This window comes from Meleagris gallopavo, chromosome 12 (genome assembly GCF_000146605.3).
Source record: "Meleagris gallopavo isolate NT-WF06-2002-E0010 breed Aviagen turkey brand Nicholas breeding stock chromosome 12, Turkey_5.1, whole genome shotgun sequence".
NCBI classification, from domain to species: domain Eukaryota; kingdom Metazoa; phylum Chordata; class Aves; order Galliformes; family Phasianidae; genus Meleagris; species Meleagris gallopavo.
Window position 1 is genome coordinate 16312956 of NC_015022.2, and position 24956 is coordinate 16337911.

At 41.0% G+C, this 24956-nt stretch overlaps 1 protein-coding gene across 1 annotated transcript in view; it reads left to right on the forward strand.

Annotated features, from left to right (window-relative positions):
* Positions 1-24512, forward strand: part of MEF2A (myocyte enhancer factor 2A) — a 76113-nt gene extending 51601 nt beyond the window's left edge. The window contains 7 exon segments of the mRNA XM_019619561.2: positions 15-74; positions 10970-11160; positions 12727-12750; positions 15937-16063; positions 19921-20047; positions 20539-20681; positions 20684-24512. Coding sequence (XP_019475106.1) covers positions 15-74; positions 10970-11160; positions 12727-12750; positions 15937-16063; positions 19921-20047; positions 20539-20681; positions 20684-20898 — 887 coding nt within the window. The 3' untranslated portion in view covers positions 20899-24512.
* Positions 24513-24956: the final 444 nt, after the last annotated feature.

A 24956-nucleotide genomic window follows, 5' to 3' on the forward strand; every position in this document is an offset into this window, starting at 1 on the left:
ATGACTTTTTTTAGGTGGAATGCTGGGGACAACTGACCTCACAGTGCCAAATGGAGCTGGTACCAGTCCAGTTGGTAAGTGTGGTATCGTATTTGTGCTGAAAAATAGTATTGTGGTTTCAGTTTGCACAATTATTCAGAACCTGTATTTTTATTTTGATTCCTTTTGGTTAAGGAAGAGCAAAGGACATAGTTATTACATTGCCTTGTAATTTGTAATTCTTATCAGACCTTTAACCCTCATACTTCTTCTACTTCGGTGATAATTTGCATTTTTTTACTGCAGTTGTTTTTAGTTGTTTGCTGCTCTTGCTTCTTTTTTTTTTTTCTATGAGTGAGATTACAGCATGCTTGAGAGTTATGTTCCCCCTTTTTTTCCCCTTCATATAGAATTCTCTATGCTTACTAAACTAGCTGTGTTCTGAAGATCTGGGTGCTTGGTGCTGGTTCTGGTGCCTATCAAAGTGATGAAAATACAGAATGTGTTGTTTGTATTGCTATGCATATCTTGCTAATTATTTTCTAGCTGTTGGATGAAAACAGCTTGGAAAACAATAGCAAGGTTCAGTTTTAATTTTGGAAGATGTTCAGCATTTCTTTCAAATATGAATTAGAGACCTTGCCAAAGAATCAAATTCACAGTATTTTTTGGTCTTCAGTAAATTGATATAATAGCGCTTTTTCAGGTAAATAAATCGTTGTCTTGCCTAGACAAAATTTAATACTCTGATAGTGATCAGGCAGCCACTGAATTTTACAGATAGACAAAATGAATGAGAGCTCACCCACCTTCTTCATATTGCTTCCATTCCTTGAGATGTCTTGGTAACTGAGAGCCAATTTTGGAAGCACTTACAGCTGTCTTCGATAAATGTTCATGGCAAGAAATGAGAGGAGCATCTCTTGACCTTCCAGTATTTGCCCACTGGTTAGTTAATGTGGCACTTGAGAAGAAGTTCTTTGAAGATATCCTCAGTTGATAGGATTTATAAATAAAAAAAACTGCATGCTGAAAGCTTGGGATTGACTTTCCACTCTTTCTCCATTCTTTGGCTATATGCAGCAAATAAATATTTTAGAATGGCTTCCATTGAGTAAGCAACACTTTAACAGTAGGAAAAAACAATTTTTAGAAACTGTGGAGGTCTCATGTTGATTTCTGTAGTGTTTCTGGGAGCGTAGGAAGTTCTGCACCAATATGTGAAGGAACTTCTTTACAGTGAGGGTGACAGAGCACTGGCACAGGCTGCCCAGGGCAGTTGTGGTGTCTCCTCTGGAGATATTCAAGACCTGCCTGGACACTTACCTGTGCAGCCTGCTGGAGGGGACCTGCTTTGCAGGAAGGCTGGACTCGATGATCTCTGGAGGTCCTTTCCAGCCCCTACAATTCTGTGATTCTCTAGTTGGAGGAAGTTTATTATCAAGACACTTCAGTCATTTTTTCCAAAATCAAGCTTTAGTAACAGTGGCTGCAGGTTTAAGACTCCTGTCAATAAGAAAATAAGACAGTTCTCTACAGCACTTGCTATGGAGTATTAAACGAGGGAAATACCAATTTTCAGTAGCTTGGTGAACATATTTAATGCAGTAGAAATGCTTTCCTTCTTGCATTTATTAATAGTTTATGTGAAAAGTCAAAATGCATCACTTATCTCTTGCTTTCCAGAACATCACACCCAAAATGTTACACACATACCCACTCATTTCTAGAAAGATTTTCATTTAAATAGGAGTTGTGGCTATATAAGAACAGTGGAAAATCTGTAAGAAGTACTTCTAGCAAAAAGCAGATACCTTGTTAGTACCACAGTACTAAATTACAGGGTCTGTAAAGTTGTTGGAGCTCCACAGTCCACTAGAATGTGGCATGACTTCCTTCAGATACTGTCAGGGGCACAGTAACCTTCTCAGTTGCAAACAAAATTGAGAAAGCATGCATAAATAGACTGAGCCTTGGCTGCTGCTTATTAAGAGTATACTTCAATTAATATCTGCAAAAAACAGTTGTTCTAGTTTGTTGTTATATTTACAGTAGAATTCACTTTAAACAAAATGCATTGCCTTTTTTTAGCCCTTTTTTTTTTCCAATTTCATTTATACTTGCCAAGAGTGGAGAATTCTGGTATAGATATAGTTGTGGAAGGTCATGTTAATTTTTCAGCTCTCTGTAGAGATGCCAAAGATCAAGGTGGTACTCACAGTACCCATATTTCCTGATATTCTCTGCACCAGATGCTCTTGGAGGTCTTTCCAACCTCAGCGATTCAGTGACTGAAACAAAGGGAAAAGCAGCTCTGAGTCTCCGTTAGGAAGTTTTGAGCATTTGATTTTGCTCTCTTTTAATTGAAAGATGCTTACACATTTATGCCTCTGAGTGAAAAACAAGTAGAGGTTATCTTGGGAAGTAGTTCATGGTAAAATCTTGCATAAAATGGCTCATTTAATTCACATGAGGAACTTTTTTTCCCTCATATCCTATGCATCTTGATTAGAATAGATGATTTACTTTAACAGTCAATCTGCCAACAACAGTTCTTCTGTGGAAAGTAACTTTTTCTGATGAATAAAAATATCTGTGTGTTGTAGCGAAGATTGGTAGGTGGCTTTTTATGTTTAGAACAGAAAATTTTGTGATCGTTTTGCATGCAGCTGTCATAACTCTGAGAAATCTATTTTACATTTTTTGAGGTTTTTTTTTGAAGTTAACCCATCATATGAAAACTTCAGCAGATCCTTTTCACTTAGCAAGTGTATCAGTTTTGAGAGAAGGAAAAAGATCCTACATTTTGAGTCTTTGCTTTTGAGCAAAGATTTTTGTTGTTAATTAAATATTTTGCAGCTAGAATTTTTATGATGGTATTGCCAGTAGTCAGCACTAACCCTGTTCAGTTTATGATGGACATCTAATATGCTTCAGGGGTCCTGTATCCCCAGGATGTGTACAGTTTGCTGTTTGTTACCAACTTTATCATGGTTTGAATGCATGCTGCATGTTCGTATCATTCTTTTCAAAAGTCTGTGGTTTCTGTTAGCCAAAATATATTGTCACTTGCTCTGAATATCCAAATATGGGGGAGAAATTCTTTGATCTAAAACTGAAAGGACACTTCATGGACAGATCACCTTCATGTTTATCATAAGGATGCCTACCTTACTATGTTCCAGAAGATTTGGTGGTATTTGCCAGCAAAGTTCAGTGCTATTGAATTTGTCCTATTCTAGATGACTGTAAGAATTGGAAAACCTTAAAAGAAATACCAGTGTTGGCCCATTTCTACTTTCTGCTCCCATACTTCTCTTGTGAGGCATTGAACTATAACCATGCAAAATACCAGAGTGGCCCGTTAGGATTGTGGCCTTCATTGCCTGGGCTGCATGCCAAAGAAACCCTGATACCTTTGAACTATGGTGAGCTCCTGAAGAACTTCCCAGTAATGGATGTTTTTGAAGGAGCTTTTGGAACTGGAGAGTCTTTATAATGCGGGGACATGATATCTTTTTACAGGTATCTTTGTCAGTGAAGTAGCCCTTCCAGTCAGTAGTGTGGTTTGTGAGCCCAGTTCATCTGGGAAATTGTCTTTCCTTTTACAATTTTGTCATCAGAAAGAATGGGTAAGATAGAGTCATCTGAGTACTGACTTTCTCACTTCATTCCGGATCTATCTTATGTCATGTCCTCACTGATCTTCAGATTCTGAGGACATGAAGTAACTTCAGGTGTATTGAATTTCTTTGGACTAGAGCTGAAGAATATAATTGCCTGAACAGCTGTGTCTTGTGAGCTACTGGATCCCTACTGAGAGCCAGCCTAGATCATGTGTCATCTTTGATCATGGTGTCATGACAGCAGGAAGGATTATGCAGAGGTGCATTGACAGTTTGCTTACACCTGTGAACTGCCTTGCAGTTCAGGAGGGGATCAAGACAGGGAAGTGTGAAAGGCCACGCCAGCAAAATGGTTCACTTTAACTCGAGGGCTTGTCTGACTGGGCGACCATTTCTATGTGTTTGAGGATAAAACAGAGTGACCTTTCACAAGTCTGTTAAGTCAAATGACTGTTATGCTGCAGTTCTTAAGCATGCACCAAAAGGCTTCAGTAATAAAATAGCTTCCTGTGCATACATTTCTCTTCATGTTTTGCTTACTAAATGAAAAAGCACTCGATGAGAAGTATACAACTAACTCTGAAAAAAACCCTTGCAGTGGTTTTGCTTTAAATTGAATTGGTGCTATCAACCTTTTCCTTAAGGAATCATGTTCTTCTTCCTCTACCTAACACTCAAATTCGCCATTTTATGTGAAGACTGCTCCAAAATTAATGCTTCCTGTTTTATTACATTGGTCCACAATGTCAGAGAAAGATGTTGGTGGGATGGCAGAGGAGCTGTGTGACAAAATGGCATCTGACATGGAATAGGAATGAAGCAAAAGGATGGAACTGCATTTTTCCATGAGGAAAAATGTCACCCATTGACATTCATCAGCACTTGCTGAGAGTTTGTGGAGACCAAACAGTGAATGTAGCACAAAGAAGTGGTAGGTGATGCCTTTCAGCAGTGGCAACAGCAACACTGGGTCACCTCCACTGGTGCAGATTTTTATGAGCATGGTGTGCAGGCTCTAGTTCATTGCTGGTGATAATACACAGCTGTGATGGTGACTGTGTTGGAAAAATAGCATTTTGTAGCTGAGAATTAGCTCTATTGTGTAGTGTTATTGCATTCTTTGTGTCTGTTGTTGTTTCCATGGAAGTAACTAGGAGGCATTACTTTTGGAGCAACCTACGTATCATATGTGCCAGATAAACAGCATAGCATTGCTTTGCCCAAGGTAAATAGCTGTAAACCTTGAGCACGTTACTACTTTATCTGCTCTACTTGCTCTTCATGTGACAGGTAGTATCTGTCAGAGCTGGTCTTTCACTGGGCAGAGTTCCTCACTTCTTAGCTTGTATGGGAAGTGTTGCCAAGTAATGCAAAATGCAGTGGACAGAGGTTCTTGCTCTGTAATCTCAATAGTGTTGGCATAATATTTTGCATTGCTCTGATCTTCAGGGTTACCTGGGTAAATACAAGTCAGTGTTTCACCCTTCTCTAAGGAAGAAGTTGAAGGATGCCTGGAGAGCACTGAGAGCAGCCTGTTTACCCTTCCAGCTTGCAGCTTCCAAGCTCTGCTCGAGGAGGACTACTGAGAGTGGACTGCAGACCTGCTGGTTCGCTGCACCCGTCTCCTTTGCTAGGCACAGATCTGCTTATCAGCACAGAACCAAGTTTGATGCATCCATCATCATCTCGTTAGATCAGTTCACAAGAAATGATGGGCTGAAATTGGCTTGGAAAAACATGTTGGTAGAAGAAAGCATTTAGGTTTTTTCAGTTGTAGCAAAATGCCCCATCAGCATGGGTCAGCTCAGCCCCTGAATTACCTGTGGACTTTTAAAATTGAAATGTCAGAGTATCTTACCATAATTTCTGATTTACTAAGACATATAATACAGTTCTGGGTACAATTTGCCACGTGTATAACGAACTGTTAATCTCCCATCTGAATTTAAGTGTAAAGGTGGATCTGTATGAAGTCTCAGCATTGCTATAATGTCAGCTTGTCAGGATACTGCAGCACGTGGCCTCAGCAGTTCTGAACAGAGCATTTCTGGCTTCTGTTCTGATGGTTTTGTGTAGATGTATAGAAATCAACAGATTCAGAAAGCAGAACTCTGATTTCATTAACATAAATTGTGTAGTTTGGAAATGACCTAGAAGGCATCTATCCCATTCCCACTGCTGTATTTTCTCAGGCAGTTGGATAACATTTAGATACAAAAGCAATGTGCTCGTTTTAGTTTTGTTGCTGCGTTCTGAATAAACAACCATTATCTTGAAGATGGCTATTTAAACTCTTAAATATTCTGGAAAGTTCTCTCTCATCCTTGCATTTAACTTCAGGAAAAAGGAAAATCCAGCAACCTTTCTTTTTAAACTTTTTGCCCTCCAGTTTTGCTAAAGTGCATTTCCTTGGCAATATGGTGTGTCTTTTTTGCTGCATTTTAATATCTAAAGTACTGCCATTAGAAGTATGAATTGTACATGTTTCAAAGACTGACTGCTGTCAAAGTTATACTTTAATTCTATCCATAGTATTATCTGAAGGATTGATTTTTAAAGATCTGTGGAAATAGATTAATTTCAGCTCCCTTGAAATGTTACAATACAGCCTTCCCAAAGGCAGCAGAGAACTAAGGTGGAGTTATAAAATTAGGGTGGCATCAGCAGAGATTTCTGTGCAAATCTGAAAGTGGGGTGAGCTGCAGCTGTGGGTTGTTTGTTGTAGTTTTATTTTAATTCCTGCTTAAAACTGTCATACTCAGGAACACAGACTGAGTAGCTACTGCAAGTAGAAATGCAATTGTTAGATTTGGTTTCAAAACTTTATCCTCAACCCAAGTCTCATGTAGGAGCACTTCTCTGGTGTTCTGTAGGTACAGTGGTTCAGTGTTTGCAAATGTACTTTTCAGTTTACTTCTATTTATGTGACTTTTGACAGCTTCCATGATGTCACTTGTATATCTATTTATTTGCTATCATTTTTATTTTTGCTTCATCTGATGTTATTTCACTCCTTGTCCATGATTATTTTTCAGAACTATATGCAGCCATTTAGTTTCTCCAGAGGTGAACCACAAAAAAAGATTAATAGCATCAACGACTGTAATTTATTCCTTGAGTATTAATAAGAACATGGAGTGCTTTCCAGCCACGTGTGTTCATTGTTTCAGCTGATGTGATTTGTACAGTGATATATGAGTCTGGCTCATGTAATTGAATGCTTCATCTTGGGCTGGAGGACTATAAATGAGATTAAGCTGCATTACATTTCTGAAGGCAGGGGGTTCAGTTGTTGTTGAAATAGCTGCATTTTAAAACTTAGGCTTAGGAAAGAAGGCTGAAGAAGTGGGCTCATGGACAGCGGCCACGTTTATTATCACAGCAATTCACTGAAGTGTGAATTTTAAAATTTGTTTAAAATGATTTCTAGGATTGAGAGCTTATCTTTGCACGGGTCTGTTTTCCAAAAACGTGTCTTGAAAATGCGCTTATAGTTGTGCTTAAAAAATCAGTTAAATAAAACTCTTACAATGGAAATAAAAGCAGTAGCCTGAATTTACGCTTGCTTAAGGAATTATGTTCTGCTTCCATTTTTCAGTTTGGTGTTTTTAAATTTAAAATGACTGTATTTGGGGAAGGTGTATACTGGATGTGGTAGATAAAATTTCTGCATGATACAAAATAGTGAGTAGAATTTATGGGGGTATTACAGCCTCAGTTTGGCGGGGTGCCGAGGAGTTGCATCACGCTGTAATGGTTATCGTTTTCTGGCTCCTGACCTTATTCCAAGAAATGCTGTGCTTTTCGTTATCCTCTCACTCTTAGCTTTTAATTTAATTTTCTTGTTAGATCTTCAACAGCAACAAAAAATGCTTAAAGTTTCATAGTAGAAATGAATATTCTACAGTCTTCCTGCAGCCACAGCATCTGGTTCTTCAAGTTATAGGTATGAATACTTAAGTGTTTGCTAAAGAGAAGAAACAGAACTTTTAGCAAAATGCTTCTCTTAGGTCAATGCCCGTACTGTTGTACACTTCTGCCATTTTTTCCCATTCTTAATACATATTTTTTCTAAACACTTGTTTTCTGTTTTTAAAAAGTGTTCAGCCATTTGACAGAACAAATGCTCGACTCTGCCCTGCTGCTCGAGTCAGACTGCCTGGAGGAGGCAATGGCACAGAGTTTGTTGTTTTTGACAGCACTGTTAAAAGCATGAAATGTTTCTGAAGGATTGGCAGAGCCTTGTAATAAGGGTTGCAGGAAATGACTGTATTGGGTGTGGAAGAGAGACACTGTCCAGATTTAACACATGAGCTACCAAAGTACTTGAAAACAGAGGACAGGAAATGGAGTTGCAGGCTAGACCGAAATGTGGTACAGAGCTCCATTGTTCCAAAGAGATACATTGTTCTGAGGCTTCAAGTGCAATGTAGAGCACCACAGCATTGCATGTAACAGTACTGACAGCATACTGAGTGATAACATTCTATTTGTTATTAGATTAAAACACCAACTCTTTTAGTACAGTAAGGTCTTTAAACGCACTGTCATTTTTTATAAAATGGAGGATGCTGTAACAATGTGTTAGATACAGTTAGATAAAAGTGTAGCTGTTTTCAAATAATCTCTCTTCCCTTGCATCTTTTTCCTGACCTGCTTAGCTTCTGCTCAGTCCTTTGGGGAGGTTTGCTTTGTGACCCAATGCGGTGTGGGCTTTTCATAGCTAATGTGTACTCTCATTTATAATGGATAGGTATCGATGCATCTACTTAATAAAGATGTCCCACAGTTGCAGATACCTCAGAGGTAGCACAGAACTTCTATTTTTATGGTTTCTTTGTCTGTGTGACCTACCTTTTAAAACATAACATTGGAATTGCCCTGTACTTGTTCTGTATGCTCTTGTGCTTTGTTCCTATGTCCTAACACATGAAGCAGCCCATACACCTGCCACAGCAATTAGGAAATAAACCAATTCTGTGTGGATTTGGTTTCTCTGTGTCTGTGGTTGGGTTGTTTTTTGCTTTTTTTTTTCCTGGAGCTCCTGCAAGTCTCTTCTAACCCTTGATGAAAAGTTGCCAATTTTCTCCTACCATTGAGCTGTACACTTAGCTCTATTTTGTATTGACCAGTCTAAGCAAACTTCCCAGTTTAGCTTAATTTTATTTCTAACCTTGAAGCATCCCAAGAAATTCTGTTATTTTCTGTTGAAGAACATAGAAACTTTAACTGTGAAATAGATTTTTGATGTGGTTATGGAGGAAGAATGCTGGCACAAAAAGCTTTTTCTTGCTGCTATCATTGTATCCCTTCTTTCCTACCTGGCTTCTGAGTAAAATGGTACAATTCTCAGAAAACTCATTCGCCTACCTCCCCTAAAAGTGCTTCAGGAAAGCACTAAATTAGAAAAGCTCGTCCTTACCCTATGAGCCTTGGAAATAAAGGAACATGTCAGATCATCCATGTATGGTCAGGCATTTGGCACAGTAGGAAATCCACAGAGCAACGAAGTCTAATTTGAAATCCTCACTTGAAAGTTGTGAATGTACTGCTTAGTGACGTGTGAACAAGAATTGTGCTTGCAAACTTTAGATCAGTACATCCCAACCATTTTGTATTTTTCTTGAAAAATATTTAGCAGTACTGGTTTCCAAAAGACCTCTATAAAACTCAATAGGACATCTTTAGTTCAGTGGGAAATATTGACCATGGGTGGATGGTTGGATTGGATGATCTTGGACGTCTTTTCCAACCTTGCTGATTCTGTGATTCTGTCTTTGCATCAGCATAAGGACTTTGTTATTCTTACATTAATCTTTGCTGTTTCCACTGCTAAACTGATGAAAGTAATATATGAAGTTCACTGATAGCAGGCAGGGAAAAGATGAGGACTGCATTTGACAGATCCCCCCATGTGTTAAGGATTGGGGTAACAGGAGAGGCTCCCTCATTAGCAGCCTGGTGAATTCACCCCTGGGTTCTTGACACAGATGAGCTCAGTATCACCTTCATTAAATGTTGTGCTGTCCTACTGATAGTTACTGTTCTTCATCCTTGCTATAAAATGCATTAGGCATTTTACTAAAGAAGGTACAATGTGACACTGATATCTTTCTTATTTTAATTGCTTTTAGATTAACATGTATTTAATGTAATAAAATTGGATTGGGCATAGGGGCCTATTCAAATTAGAATAATAATACAAAATTCATGCCAGCATGGCACTACAGGCTATTAGAAGAGAATTTCCCACACAGAGAACTTTGTGTAATAGACTCCCCTGAACAGTGACTATAAAGGCTGCTTTCAGAACTGGAATGTTAGTATAAACATAATGTTATTATGAATTGTGTTTATTTATACATGCACACACAACTTCTGTAGTGTGAGCTATAGAGCTCCCTGTTGTAAAATCCTGTCGCTTAACGCTTTTCCTTTGCAGCTGAATAAGGTGTGGGTATCTGGGGAGTTGTTGCTATAGTCTGGTAAAATCATTATATGGTGGCCTAAAAAAAATTCTGATAAATATGCTGCAGTGAACGTGACATGTTCTCCCATTGCTACAGGAAAATGCAGTACTGTGCACTAAATTGTTTCAGTATTGTGTTACTTTCTTCTGATCAGAGTATAGACTCAAGGCTGTGTGCTGAGCACAGTCAGTTGCTGGAGACTGCAGTGCTGAAGTCAGACTTGTATGTAGGATGGGGCTTGTCTAATTGTCCTTCATATGCACACCAGGAGTAAGGGGTAGGGACCTGTGTAAAATCAATCACTGGACATGAACAACACTTATATCTGTGCCCAGAGAATGAATTTAAATGGAAAGAATTTGTTCTCCTTATCATTACCACATATACTAACCAGGCAAAATATATTATTGTAACTTGAAATTAATTTTATTGTTGAGTAGGAACTGAAATCATCGTGCAGATCCTAAATGTATTTGTAGAATCCATTGTAGAAATGGAGACTTATTCTCAGAGGCAGCAGTCTTGTATAGTTGGTGCTCTGTGTGGAGTTGGGGGTAAGGATGCAGTGAGGCTGTGCAGAAGCTCACTTTCTTGAGAGTTCAGCTTGGAGAAAGGGAAGACCAAAGCCAATATATGTTATTAGAAACAGTTGTTTGACAGTAGTTGTTCTCAGCATTTAAGCTGCCATGCAGAGCCCTTAAGGCAATACCAGCTTTATGTATTGATCTTCTGGGTGCAGCGCCTTTTGTTTGGTTACTCTGTGCCATTCCTCTTGTCAGAAGTTTGCATTGGAAGTTTTATGAAAGAAAGATTGCATAATTTGTGCACACACCAAGATTTTCTGTGGCTCCTTCTCTTGAGGTATGTGTGTCCTAAGGTATGTTTGTTTTTCAGGAAATGGGTTTGTGAATTCTCGAGCTTCACCAAGCCTGCTCGGCACTGCTGGCGGTGGGAATGGCTTAGGCAAAGTCATGCCTACAAAGTCTCCACCTCCACCTGGAGGAGGTAATCTTGGAATGAACAATCGCAAACCGGACCTCCGTGTTGTCATCCCACCCTCCAGCAAGGGTATGATGCCACCACTGGTAAGTTAAAACATTTGTTCTGTAGCTAGTTTTATTTGGGGTCAAAATGACTTGTTTTGCCCACACGCACAGGAAGACACTATCTCATCTGCTGACTGTAGGTTACAGTAATAGAAAAGCCTTTTTTTTAAAGTGTAAGCTAGCAATTTGACCTAAACATGGTTAAGAGAGCAATCCTAGAGATTTAGATTTGGATTTTGTTTTGATGCCTCACCGACTTGGCACTGAGAACTTAGCTGGTTTGGAGGATGTGGGTTTTAAGAAGGGTTATGCATTATTCTGTGCAGGAATAGCTTATTTTATTGCTAATACGAACTCTATTAACATGCTCCAAAGCAAATTTGTACCTGTTTTTCCTGGATTGTAATGTCTATGGGATATAAAACATAGCTTCAGTGGTAATGATGGTCTGAGAAAAACTCCTGTTCAGTGTGACGTACTGGAGTGTAACCTGCGTGGCACAGTGTGCTATGCTGCGTGTCCCATCTTCAATGGAGACATGAAAGGGTGATGAGGATCAGTCTCTGGCCCCATTTGTGTACCTTTCAATACTACTATGCAGCTTGGCATGTTGGTAATAATGTTTGCTCAGCCTGGGTTTAGCGTAGCACCAAGTACTGAGTCAGGCATGAAGCAACCACAGCACTGAGGGCAGAACAGGTCTGTCAGGAAGAGTTGCTCTATTCCTCCTTTCATTTGGCTGACCAAATCCTTTTGGTCTTTCACTGTCACGTAGAATTCTTGAACATTGATATGGATGTTCTTTCTTTTCTGTGTATGGAAGGACGAACCATAACCAAGAGGAGCAGGATATAAGCAACAGAAGTACTCTCCAAATAATTTGTGTTTGTTTTTGAGATACCACAGGTGCTTACATTTGCACTGGTATTCACAATGAATAATACAAAATTAATCCAAATAACAAAAGTTACAGTTATGTTTGGAGTAATGATTCGTAAAGCTGAGGGTTTTTTTTAGGAATACTGAAGTGTGGAGGACAGGAAATGCACTAGACAGATTTTAAAGTGAAAATTATTTTTAAAATAATTAGAAATAGGTACAAAAAGAGTGTTGTGTCGGTGCAGTTCTAACGTTGCAAGTGCACAGTACCCACTTACTGTGCTGTTGTCAGGAATGACAAAATTCCACATACTTTCTGGCTTTCTGAGGAATTTGGAAGGAGAATTCTTAGAGGTGCTGGGATGGCACAGTGATTGTATGTGAGAAATATTTGGTTACTTTGCTCACTGTGTATTGCATCAACGCAGCCAGAAACAGCTGTGTTGCATACTTGCATATGATGTCAATGTGTAGTTGTGTTCTTGCTCTTATTAGTTTTCCTGCTTTAGTTTTGCCAAAATATGTCTTTGGTACAGTATTTCGTATCAAGCGACCTGCATTACGTGACGTCCTTCCTAGCAGTACTATTCACAGAGTCAGGAGGCAAATTTGCATTATTAATTGAAATGAATAAAAATGTAAAGCACAAACGTGATTTTTTCTTTCATCTTTGAAAGCAATGCTATTGTTAGTAACTGTGTTATCCCTCTTGTTTGCTGAGTACAGACGGAGGAGGATGAATTGGAGTTGGTGAGTCTGGGCTCCTGTTTGATGAGACACAGCAAGACAGCAACTTTTTACTACAGTTCTGTTTAACTGTAGTTTTATTATGTGTTTTCAATGATTCCAGTGTTCCCTTGGTAGCAGATTGAAATGCAATTGTTTATCAGACTTAAAAATGGACCAATTCAAGTTGAATTCACATCCAAAGTTGAGCACTTTCCATTCGTAAATTTTTTTTTTTCTGAAACGATTTCTGTTTTTCTTGGAGGGAACATTGGAAAAGAGCCTTACAGAGTAACTGTCCATGTGTATAGCATGCTTGATGTGCTTTGTTTTATGAAACATAAACAACCACTTATCCCCTAAATTGTTGCAATATTTTTAGAAGGTGGCTTCAGTCCTGACGCTTTCAGATAGTAACACAAGTGTGCCGTGTATTACTTACTGCATGGAGATGATATCATTGCTGATGAGGTCACCTTTTTGAGTTTAGCATTATTTCATCCTGCGTGAGATTATCAAGCCACAGGGGTGTTCCCTGTTTACCAAAAGGAATGGAGAATTGCAAAACGTATTATTCTACCTTTTTTCCAGTGGAACGATACTTTGTTTTTGAAAGGAAACTCCTGGGATTTGTGTTTTGCTATTTTTTTTTCCAAAAGGTTTTAACATTTGGCATTGTGTCTGGAAAATAACGTAAGGCTACAATAATTTGTAACTTATTTTTAGAGCAATTTCCAAATTGTTCAGCTGCCGTAGCACAAAGCGTGCAGGAGGTGCTGCATCACAGTGCAGCCCTAAAGACCCACCAGGAACTCTGCGTAGTGTACGACTTGATCTGGTTTCCAACATGGACCTGTTGCTAACAGGAGGCTCTAATTGCATGAAAGCATGGAAAATGTAGTGACGTAGATATGTTTCTTAATACATGCATGCTTTTGGTTGTTTTTTACCTTACATATAAGCAATAGATATACAAAAGTAAGGGGAAATGTGTTTTTGAAATCCGGTGTGATAGCTGGTAAGTTCCATTGGGCTGCCTTGTTAGCAGAGCAGTTCCCCACCATCTTCTCACCTTCGTAAGGAGTGTCTGTTTCCAGTGCAAGAGGGAGAGCTTTAATTCAACATAGGAACTCTTCATCAAAATAGCATTGCATAAATGTCAGAAATCGGATTTGTGCAAAAGCAATTGAATTAAGGCATTCTCCTGCTAGAACTGCTGCACCCCTTGCGATGCAAATGATGCACTGAGGAGGGCTGGTGTACGGATGCTGCATGGAGAGCGGGCCCTCTAGCGGCTGTGCCACGGGCTGCTGGGGCACTGAGAAACAGCAGGGCCTTCCTTGCAAGCTCTTGGCAGTATGTAGGGCACCTGTAAGGGAATCGCTGCTCCTGTGCTCCTTTCTGATGCTGATGTAGTGCCAGACAGCAGCTGTGAGCGTATATTCGGTCTGCTTGGAACCGAACACGGAACGTGGAGAGCAGAAATGGTAGTGTGAAGGAGTAGCATCCAGCTCTGCCTGTCCCCTGTCCTGTGCACAGCTTAAGGAAGGGGCTGACTCTGCAAGAGCAGCGAGTGCTGGATACATCCAGATACATCTCGGTACCTTTGTGTGGCAGAGTAGTTCAGAAATAAACCGCCTCCGAAAACCACCTTTATTATCCACTCAAAAAAGCAAAAAAATCCCATGGGGAAATCCTTTGGCCTGGATTGTTTCCCAGTGTACTCCTCTAACTTTTCCATTATGCAGTAATCCCAACTTTATAGGCTGCCATCCAAGAAAGCTTTGTAAAAAGGTCAATTCCTGACAGACAAAAATCTGCTCTAATAACATATCTTAGAGCCAGATAAACTCGATCTAGTGGAGATTTTCAGAAGTCCCTAAGTGATTTAGAAGGATAAATTGTACAGAAAATCAGTGAGACTCACTTTGTGGTTTTAGGGCTTTGGAACCTGGGAAGTGGAGCAGATCCCAGAGGCTGTGGGGTTCGGGGCCCTCCTGCAGAGCTGGGGCCAGGCATGGCATGGCAGCTGCTGGAAGGCTGTGCTACACTGATTTTAATATGGGAGCTGCAGTGTACTTGTCTAAAGCTAGGAAGTGAAACTCTACCAAAGAGACAAAAATCCCACCATTTCTGTAGCAGATACATTTTTTTCAGGAATACAGGAGATACAGGGATACAGGCAATAGCCTTAAAAATGTATGAACTCCAGCTCCCTTAATGGGGAATGTTCTTTGAGAATGTAGGAATACGACATGCGAGGAAAGGGAGGTTAGGAGCTCTGGCAGTAAAATGAAGCATCTCTTGCTTAAAAAGAAACCCCACAGCATTGCATCCATGGAGAGCTGTGTGTCTGTGACAGAGCACTTTGCTGTCTGCTGGCATTCAGCGCAATATTTAATGTAAGGTTTTCTAAACAGCAAATTTTGTTGAAGAGCTTAATGTGAGTGATATGTTTGCTACAGATGTTCACTCCAGTATATGGCAAAGAAAGACTGCTCACGCCTACAGTGAGAACAGATAATGTGAGACTATGGAATTCGGCTGTTTTTCCTGTCAGAAGGCACAGTTGTTCTGCATTAACTCAAATGTCATTTGCTTTGAAACGTATCTGCACTATAACAAGTGCTTCACCGGTTTCTCAGCAACCATGGGAACAGCAGGATTGTTTCCTGGCCGAGGTCTTACCAACAGAATCGTACACCATCGCTGCGTTGCTGTCAGGGCAGGTGTAGTTAGCACAGGGCCAGAGCTGGCAGCTGAGATGTGGCAGTCAGATTAACAGCTGGAAAGTGGGGTCTGTTCCCTAATGGAACTGCACCTCACCATCTGCATTAGATTCTCTTCAAAAATAAGGCTTGAAGCCCCTTCAGTCACCTAAGAACTTCTGAGAATTGTTGTATATATCCCTAAGAAAGTGCATTGGTTCTTGTGCTTCAGCTGAAACGAACATTGTTGAGGTGTGCATGCTCAGGAGGGGACCAGTGAGTCTTACCTTTTTCATTTCTGTTTGCTGAGATCGTTTTTGGTTGAGTCTTGAAATGTTGAGGTTCATTTATAAAATGCATCCTGACGAGAGCTATGTATTGCTAATTAAAATACAAAGCAAAGTGGCACATTTTATTTGAGCGCTGTTTCTCTATTAGCACGTAAGTTTCTGTTGCTCTGACTGATATCACAAGGCATGCTGTTATTTTTCATCGTTTATAGAATACCCAAAGGATAAGTAGTTCTCAGTCCACGCAGCCCCTCGCCACCCCCGTGGTATCAGTGACAACTCCCAGCTTGCCGCCGCAGGGACTCGTGTACTCGGCCATGCCCACTGCCTACAACACTGGTAAGCATTGTGCGTGCCTTGATTCCTCAGGTGCACCAGGTTTTGTGATTCATGAGCCCAGAAAATTTGCATTTCTGTGACACTTGGCTTTATTTTGCTGCTCAGTTGAAATGAAGGCTTTTATTCATCCAAAAATGAGCCATCTGAATGTAAAATGTGTCAGCGTTGGGACTTACAGACGGAAGAAGCTTTCAGTCAAGTTGTGCACAGCTGAATGCAGGCAGAGACACAATGAATGCATTTCCTTATTGCTGTGGTGTTCTCGCTGTCCATCTGTGAGATGACAACCTCACGCTGACACAGTGTTGGTACTTCAGGGCGTGCTGAGCCATGCACTCTGCTGAATTCCCGTGGCACGAGGGAGCTGGATTCAGAGAGGACTTCTAGTTCTCAAAAAGCAGCCCCTACCTCTTTGGCTGTGTACTCCTGAGCGAGGCGGGGAGTTGGTGGTGGGCACAGTCAGCATTTAATCACTGGAAGTGTCTGAAGGACTTTAAAACTCCTTTTTTATCCAAAGTGTGATTCAGATAATTTGGTAACGTGACAGTTGGTTTGTCCATTTGGAACATAGCTCAGACTGTGGTGCCTCCTGCTTTGTCTCCACATCAGCAGAGTTAACTCAGAGCCTGCTCTCGAGGTTCTGCATTTGTCACAGAGCCTGTATGCAACAGGAAAGGGAGTTTTTGATAATCATTTCCTTGATAGGCCACACCTGATGGACTTGGGCTGGTCTGTGATGCATAGTTCCATTTCCAAATGCACTTACAGAGACACTGCATCGCAGATAAGTGTAAGATTTTAGGTCTGAGTTAAGTTAGCTGTTGCTTAAAAGCAAGTGGGAAAGCAAAGGAAATAGTTGCCCAGTGTGCTGTTCTTTTTAGGTGTAATCTAGTTAGGACATTCAAATGTAAATGCTATAATATCTGTTATAACAGGAATTTCTGACCTGGGGAGCGTTGTGTCGGCAATAGTAACATTGAAGTCTTACTTAGTAGGCTTTCAGTTAGTTATTATATATATGTGTGTGGTGTGTTAGAAATTAAGCAATTTTTTTAAACATGGCAGTGTTCTTTTTGAGAAGGCACACGTGCAGTTGTTTCAGGGCTGTCTCATGTCCTGTAGGCAGTGAAAGCTCAGGCTGAGCAGCTGGTACCTGAGCTCTTCCCTTTTGTCTTTTCTTCTCTTTTCCTCCCGTCAGTAGGCTCTGCTGGGCAAAAAAGCCCAAGAGGGAAGAGCAGGAAACAAAGCATGGCCTTTGGCAAAGGTCAGGGCAAATCCAAAGAAACTTTATTTTGTGTATGTGGAAAGTAGCTAGAACTCGAGTTAAACAAAGGCTTTTTGTGTTTGTGTTCTGCAAGGATGGACACTGTCAGGAGTCTGTTCTGAAAGAGGGAGCAGAACGAGTGCCATCCCTTCAAAATCATTTTCCTGACAAAAAGGCTGGATTTTATACATTGGCTGTTTTTTGATATATTTTTTTTAAGCTTTAAAGGACTTCAAGATGTTTTGTTAGTTCTTACTTGTAGCCATCTGTCAGCTCCACAACTGGAATCTGTTTTGGTCTAATTTCCCCTTCCCTACAACATTATCATTGTGCCATTAGCTGCTATTAGTACTCCTGCATTGGTTTGCCTTCGAGGCACTGCCCTGCACCCACTGCATGCAGTTTGGTTTGAACAGGAGCTGTTCAGTCAGCAGTGGTTTCTGCTGCAGAAAGGGTCAAAGGTTTCTGCTGCAGGAGCACCTGAGTGCAGGAGAAACGTGTGCAGGTGGTTGCTGCCCTGAGGGGTAAGGGCTGGAGTGGCCAGTGAACAGGATGGGGCTGCAGTAACAGTGCTCTTAGTGAAGAATTGTTGTTAGTTTCTTGTTTAAGATTAGAAACTGCAGCATGAATGTACTGGACATGTAGACCTGGTTGTGATTCCTGCTGCAATGAGTGTCCATACATTTTGTTTAATCGCTGCTTACAGTAAGCCAGCAGTTCCTGTGCCTGCTCAGAGGACTGCTGTTGTTTTCCTGCCCCTGAGCAGTCGTGCTGTTCCCTCTGTGCCGTGTGTCGGTCGGAGGCAGCGCCGTGTGGCAGCAGTGCTGGGAAGTGGAGCAGTGCTGTGCACTGAGTGCTTGGGAGCAGCACGCATAGTGAACGTGGTGTCCCACACTGCAGCCAGGTGCTGTTACTGCTAGGAAACTATTCTAAAAACCAGCCCACGGCCTTTGGGTAATGCTGTGTTTTGTGAAAGGCTCTTTAGCCTTTAGTGTTTCCCAGGTACTTCGAAATTGTATCTATTAGACAGAGCCTTTCAGGGGTCTTAAAAAAGAAATTTGACTTTGGACCAAAATAGTTGCCTGGCTTACATCCACGTGTTGCTGATGGTTACGGCTCCGGTAGCGCTGTAGGTTGAGTCCATGTCTTCATCATTGGAGGGCTGGATTTTTTTTTTGTCTAGTAAATCTCAGATAACTGCTGGGTACAAATGCCAGCTGAGAAGAAACAAAAAGGCAGCGTAGTGTGCTGGGCTGCAGCCAGGATTGCCAGCGTCCTCATGGAGATTCATGCAGTGCTGCCCATGCATCTCTGAGCAGCGTGGCTGCTGGCACTGCATTTGCCTCCCTCTATAGGGCAATGAGAGGAAAACCCTGACATGTTGCACACAGAGCAAGTTGGTGTATGGGCAGGGGGAGACTGAGAGATAAACTGTAATGGTTTTGGCATTTTAGGACAACGCTAGGACAGCAATCAGACAATAATACTTGAGTGAGTGGAATTTCTAGTTACCCTGCGGGTGATGTAAGTTTGACTCCCAGCATTTTGTCTTACCCTCTAAATGCCAGAAATTATTTTAAGGAAGCGATGTTACAAGATAATTAAAGGCAGACAAGCAGCTTTCTTTTCGAACCTGAAAGAAAAGCAGAGGGTAATGATGATAAAATGAAAATAACTCCTCATGTGCAAATGAGAAGTGAGAACTGTCTGAGCATTACAGCCTGGGCAGAACTGACAGCATGACTTTGACTGGTGATCAGGAACATGTTGATTTTCCTATTACTCATTTAAGTAAGTTATATTCTAAGTAATGCTTTTCTTTTGTAAATTAGTTCATTTGGTACAGAGATGCCCATTTATTCAGACGTAAAATAATGAATCACTGTTGTGGGAAGAGGGAGAATGCAGTGTGTTAAGGTAGGGCTGCATCCACATGCAGAGGGGCTGTTAGGGCTCCCAGCTGCAGTGCCTTTGCTCGCAGCACCCTGTGGGTGCACGGCCCTGTGCTCACACACACAGGTGTGAGTCCCTGTGCCAGTCCCTGCCCTCACTGTTCAGCAGCTGGGCCAGCAGCAGTGAGCATTGTTCCCTGCTTGGTGTGGGGATGGGCTGTAGGGCTGTACTATGCTTTGTAGCAGAGGCAGCAGCCAAAAGATGCACACTCTGTCTGGGGAACTGCTGCCTCCCATCTGAAGTATGGGTTTGATCTGGAGCTGAACTAGAGTCAGGTTTTGTTCAGTAAGTTCAGAGCAGGAACACCATTCCTTTCTATGACTTGTTTTACTGCTTCCTTTTTTGTTTCATTTTGAGATTTCCTTGCAGACTAAAATCTTCAGAAACAAATACTTGTTGTAAGATGTGTGTGTGTGAAGGCTGCACCTGTGAGGTTAGAAGCAGCTGTGTAAGGCAGTGGCATGTAAGTAGGAGTTTTTCCAGGTACCAAAGTGGTCACCTGTGGGCTCCTTTGGGCCACCTGCCTTTTGTTGTTCTGGGCAGAAAGCCTTTGTTTGTCTATATTTATATATGTGTATGTAGATGTTAAGTACATGTAAGTAAATCTGTTCATACACTTTTTTATCTGTTCTGCCCTCAGATTACTCCTTGACTAGCGCAGACCTGTCTGCCTTGCAGGGATTTAACTCCCCAGGAATGCTGTCTTTAGGGCAGGTATCTGCCTGGCAGCAGCACCATCTCGGTCCAGCAACCCTCAGCTCTCTCGTGTAAGTAGATCTGTAATAGTGCAGTACTGCATGGTGGGGAACTTCGAGGTGAATAATCTGCACCGGGAAATATATATCAGAAAACACTTTGCTTTTTTTTCTGCCCCCAATGTGTATGTTGCTTTTCCAGTTGGCCTGCTGGCTGCAGTTCTGTGCCCATGTTGTACTGTATGTATCCTCTGTGGCCCTTCGCTCAGTCCTGAAGCTGACGTGCCATATCCCTGCAGGCCCACCTCCTCGCTGAAGTCACCAACACGATTAACTTCAGTGTTTGGAATGGCTAACTATTGCTGTTTGTGTTTTAACTCTATAGAAGTACCTGAGATCTTTAATTGATGCTTTCTTTCACGTTAGGAAGTGGCATTTATTTACGTGCTTATCTCAAGGATGTCGAACCACACGGCAGCACCGTCCAGCGGATGCATGAACTGTCGCTTTCTTTTCCATTCTCACGTTTTCTTATTTCTTCCTTTCGGTTTTCTTTTTCCCAGTACTGGCAGCCAGATATCTCAGGGTTCAAATTTATCCATTAACACCAACCAAAACATCAACATCAAATCGGAACCGATTTCACCTCCCCGGGACCGCGTGACTCCCTCTGGGTTCCCGCAGCAGCAGCCCCCGCAGCAGCCGCAGCCCCGCAGCCCCCACAGCAGCCGCCGCAGCGCCAGGAGTTGGGCCGCTCTCCTGTCGACAGCCTCAGCAGCTCCAGCAGCTCCTACGATGGCAGCGACCGGGAGGACCCTCGGAGTGACTTCCACTCTCCTGTGGTGCTGGGAAGGCCGCCAAATTCAGAAGATAGAGAGAGTCCGTCAGTAAAACGAATGAGGATGGACACGTGGGTGACATAAACTCGCAGTGTTGCCTCTTCAGTTTTGTGTTCTGAAAATGAACTGTCCTGACATATCTAAATTTATAAATAAGGACATGAAATAAGTATATTTATATGTATATACATACGTGCATATATATATCTTCACATGCATATATATGTGCTAGTGTGTGTAGCATACACAGAATCATCAGGCACTTATTACAAACTTCTTGTATAGCTGCAGATGTCCCATGGTAAAACGTAACAGAACAATCCTGTAGGTATTGATCTAGTCTGGCACTTACCTGGACTTGTTGTTTTAATAATATAACCTGTTTTGCAAAGAAACATTGTACCCGTATTATAATCCTACCACACTAGATTGCAGAAACCAAGAGGGCTCGCCTGTAGTAACGTCCCTGTGTGTTTTATTAAAGCTGTATGGTTACTTGTAGTTAAGAAATAATGCTTTGTAGCAGCAGAGCAGTAGAAAAGCAGGAAGAAGAAAGCAATACTGTACATAAAATGACCTTTATATTACCCCACCTGGCATGGGTCTCTATTGCAGAGGGTGCATGGAGAAGGGCTGATGCTAGAGAAAATAAAAAAACAAAAACCTGTTTTGCACGTGCAAAAAAAAAAAAGTGTATTGGGTCAAAGAAGTGATTTTTTTAACAAGTGAGAGAGAGACATAGAGAACTCGCATGAAATATTCCGAAAATATTAGCCTAGAAAATAGAACATTAACAAAATAAAATTAATATATTAAGTTATAATTGGAATATGTTTGACAAATTTGTTTTTACGTTCATACCTTTGAAAAATATAGAAACGGATTTTAGCTCATGTATATTTTATATTAAAGAAAACAATACCCTAATGAATTGAAGACTATATATAAAGTTATATACAGTACTTTTGAACACATTCTGCTATGAATTATTTATATAAGCCAAAGCTGTATGTTGTAGCTTTTTTGTAGAGTATAGTTTTATCTTATTTTGACTTTCTAGTTTTTGCTTTCAAAGATGAAAAGGAAAAACTTGCAGGCGGAACCTTGGGGGAAAAATAAGCCATGAACACTTATATGTAAATTTAAATTTGAGCCAAACTCTTTGTGTATATAGCATCTTAAATATATTATCACCTTTGGTGTAAGTACCTATGTATTGTACGTTCACCAGATTAAAAAGTATATTTTTGTGGATTGACGCCGACTTGAGAAAGGCGAGGTCCTTATTAAGTAGAGTATTCACTGTTTAATATTTACTATTTTGTTAAATATACTGTACTTTCTTTGGATTTTAATTATTATTAATATTATTATCCAGATTTTTCAGAGGGTGTATAAAGGGGTTTGTCCCCCTCACTGGTGGTGAATGTGTGCCGTTAAATTGTAATCTCTGTGCTGTATGGTTAAGCTTCATTATACATTTTATATATATGTATATAAATAGCAAAGTGGCAAAAAAAAAAATCCGGCGTTAAGTTCATCCTGCATAAATATAAAAAAATCTGCTACAACACATCTTAAGGCATCGTTTTAAAACTGCCTCTTCTGAGGAGGAAGAAAAACAAAAAACAGTGGAAAAAGCTTGACCTGATTTCTCCTGATAGGGAAATAACACATATCAGATGAGCACAAAGGGTTTCTGAAGTGGTAAGTGGTTTGGGATAAAGCTGCAGCTTCAGAAGGAAACATACAGAGCCTCTTTGCTGCTTCCCTGAGGCTGAGCAGGGCCAAGGCTTGTCTGCATGGAGCTGTGGGAAGGGGAAGGGCAGCAGCAGCTCCTGGGAAGGGCTGTACCTGAGCAGCAGTGAACTGCAGGAGCTGGGAGCACCCACCTGCAGGGGAACCAGCACTGCTCCATGGAGCATTCCTGCTTTGTAGGCATCTCATTCCCACTCCTGGCTCCATGCAGATCGCCTCCCTGCATGTTCTTTTATGCTGGGAACCAAATTAAGTAGACCTTAATGAATTCTTAATGAATTACTGCTGGTAGTTCTGGGGGAAAAAAAAAAAGACAACAGTGCTATTTTGTTACTGAAAGCCCTATAAGTAATCCCTGATATTTCTAAAATAATTTTGCCAGATTTAAAAAAAGTAATTGATATTTTTACTAAGGAGTGTGAGAAACAAAAATCCAATGTGATCCAATGGGGGTAGCTCCAGTACCTTCATGACAGGTGACTGGAGAACCAGGCTGGTGCCTGTGGCTCTGCTGCTGTCATGGTGACTCCTGACCACTTGCAGTCTTGGTCGCTCCATGGCTGAGCTGTGATGTTCTGCAGTTCCCAGGTGCAGGAGCCTGCAGGAGCCTGGAGGAAAGGGAAACTTTTCTCACAGCAGCTCATTTATTTCCCAGGTGACTGAATTCACTTACCACTGCCGAGACCCTTTAATGCTTGGAAAAGTTATGTGGTTTTTTTTCATTATTTATGCACATATATGAACTTTGCTGTACATCTGAGTGGGAGTTCTGCATTCACATTTACTGTCTATTTTCTTGTGTGCCTTACGAGATGGCTTTGCTGACTGTATCTCAATAGTCTTTATTTCTATGCAGGTTTGTAAACAGTACTATTACTGTTTTCTTAAAGAAAAAGCTACATAAGGGTTAGAGTTTGTATTGAATTTGCACCTATGAATTAAAAAACCAACACGTAAGTTCTTAGGAACTGCTCACGGGACTGTTCTGGTGTTGCCCTGTGCCCCATCCCCTCCCACAGACTCAGCAGGAGACTTTGGCCGCGTTCTCTCCTAGCGGGAGAACCTCACACCACTGAAGAAATGGGAAGCCTGATTTTTAATAACAGGTAACTAACTTTGGAACATACTTTTTTAGGAACTGTAAAAATGTTTTATAATGAGAAAAAGACATAGCACAGATATTTCAACAGGTGAAAAATACTTTTTTTAACTGAGTAAATATATTGAAGTTTCAAGTGAATCCAATCCTAGTTTGAACCCATTGAAGCCTGAGTGACTTCAGATTTCTATCTTATCTTCTATTGTGACAAATCACCTCTCCATCTCTGAGCTCTCACTTTAGTATTTAAAAATTCACATGTATTTGAGAATCCCCGGTCAGGGATTTGTCAGAACAATGCTTCAGCCTTTCCTTTCACTCCAAGGACACTAAAGCATCCGAACCTTGCGAATTGCTGTGCGCACAAGAAATACATAGTAAATAAGGAACATAACAACTCCTAACAATCCATCATGGGAAGAAGTTAAATTAGAATGTGAAAGAAAGACTTCAATGTAAACGTTTAAATCTTAGTAGGAACTTTCTTCACTTTGCTGTGCAAGAGAACACTGCTTTGCTATATTTAAAATGGCTTTTTTAAAAGAGATTTATGTATTTGGTAAATGTTTGTAGTCAACAGTTCACAAAGAAGCTGTTCACGGTTTAATGATGATAAGCCGTTTGGCGGCACAAGCTGGACTTTGTTGCCATCCTTGAGACGAATCTTTTAAGAAAAAAATAAGTTAATCTCAATTTTTTCCCTGAATGTGTTGTTTTTTCTTCAATATACAATAAATATTCTAGTGAACTTTTTATCAAATGGTTAAGAAAAATGCTAGAGGTTGTTGTAAAATATTTGTATCCTGCATTCACTAAAGTAAAGATACTGGCTTTTACTGTGTACTCCAGCCTCTGTCGTATTTGCAGAGCACATCTGTCCACTCTGTGCCCTCCTGCCCCCCTGCAGTACCCAAAACCCTCATCAGGTTTGGTCCTGAAGTACCATTTTCAAGCTGTACCCACAGTTCATTTAACAGAAGCGCTCTAAGATTATAAAACACACAGAGAAGAACAGCAGAAGGCAAGGACGTACTTACGGCCTCCTGCCCCTCTCCGTTGGCGCTCCCTGCTGCTGCTGCAGCGCTGCTGTGCTCCATGTCCCACGGCCCCTCAGCAGCATCACCCCAGGCGCTGCTCTGTGTGCTGTGAGCAGCAGGAGTTGCAGCGCTGCTGCCTGACCTCTGCAAAACAAATGCTTTGGCACAAAAACGAACGTGACAGCACAACATGCTGGGAATGCTTACATTTTGTAGCGCTCCGCATTACTCCTGCAAAACACATCTTC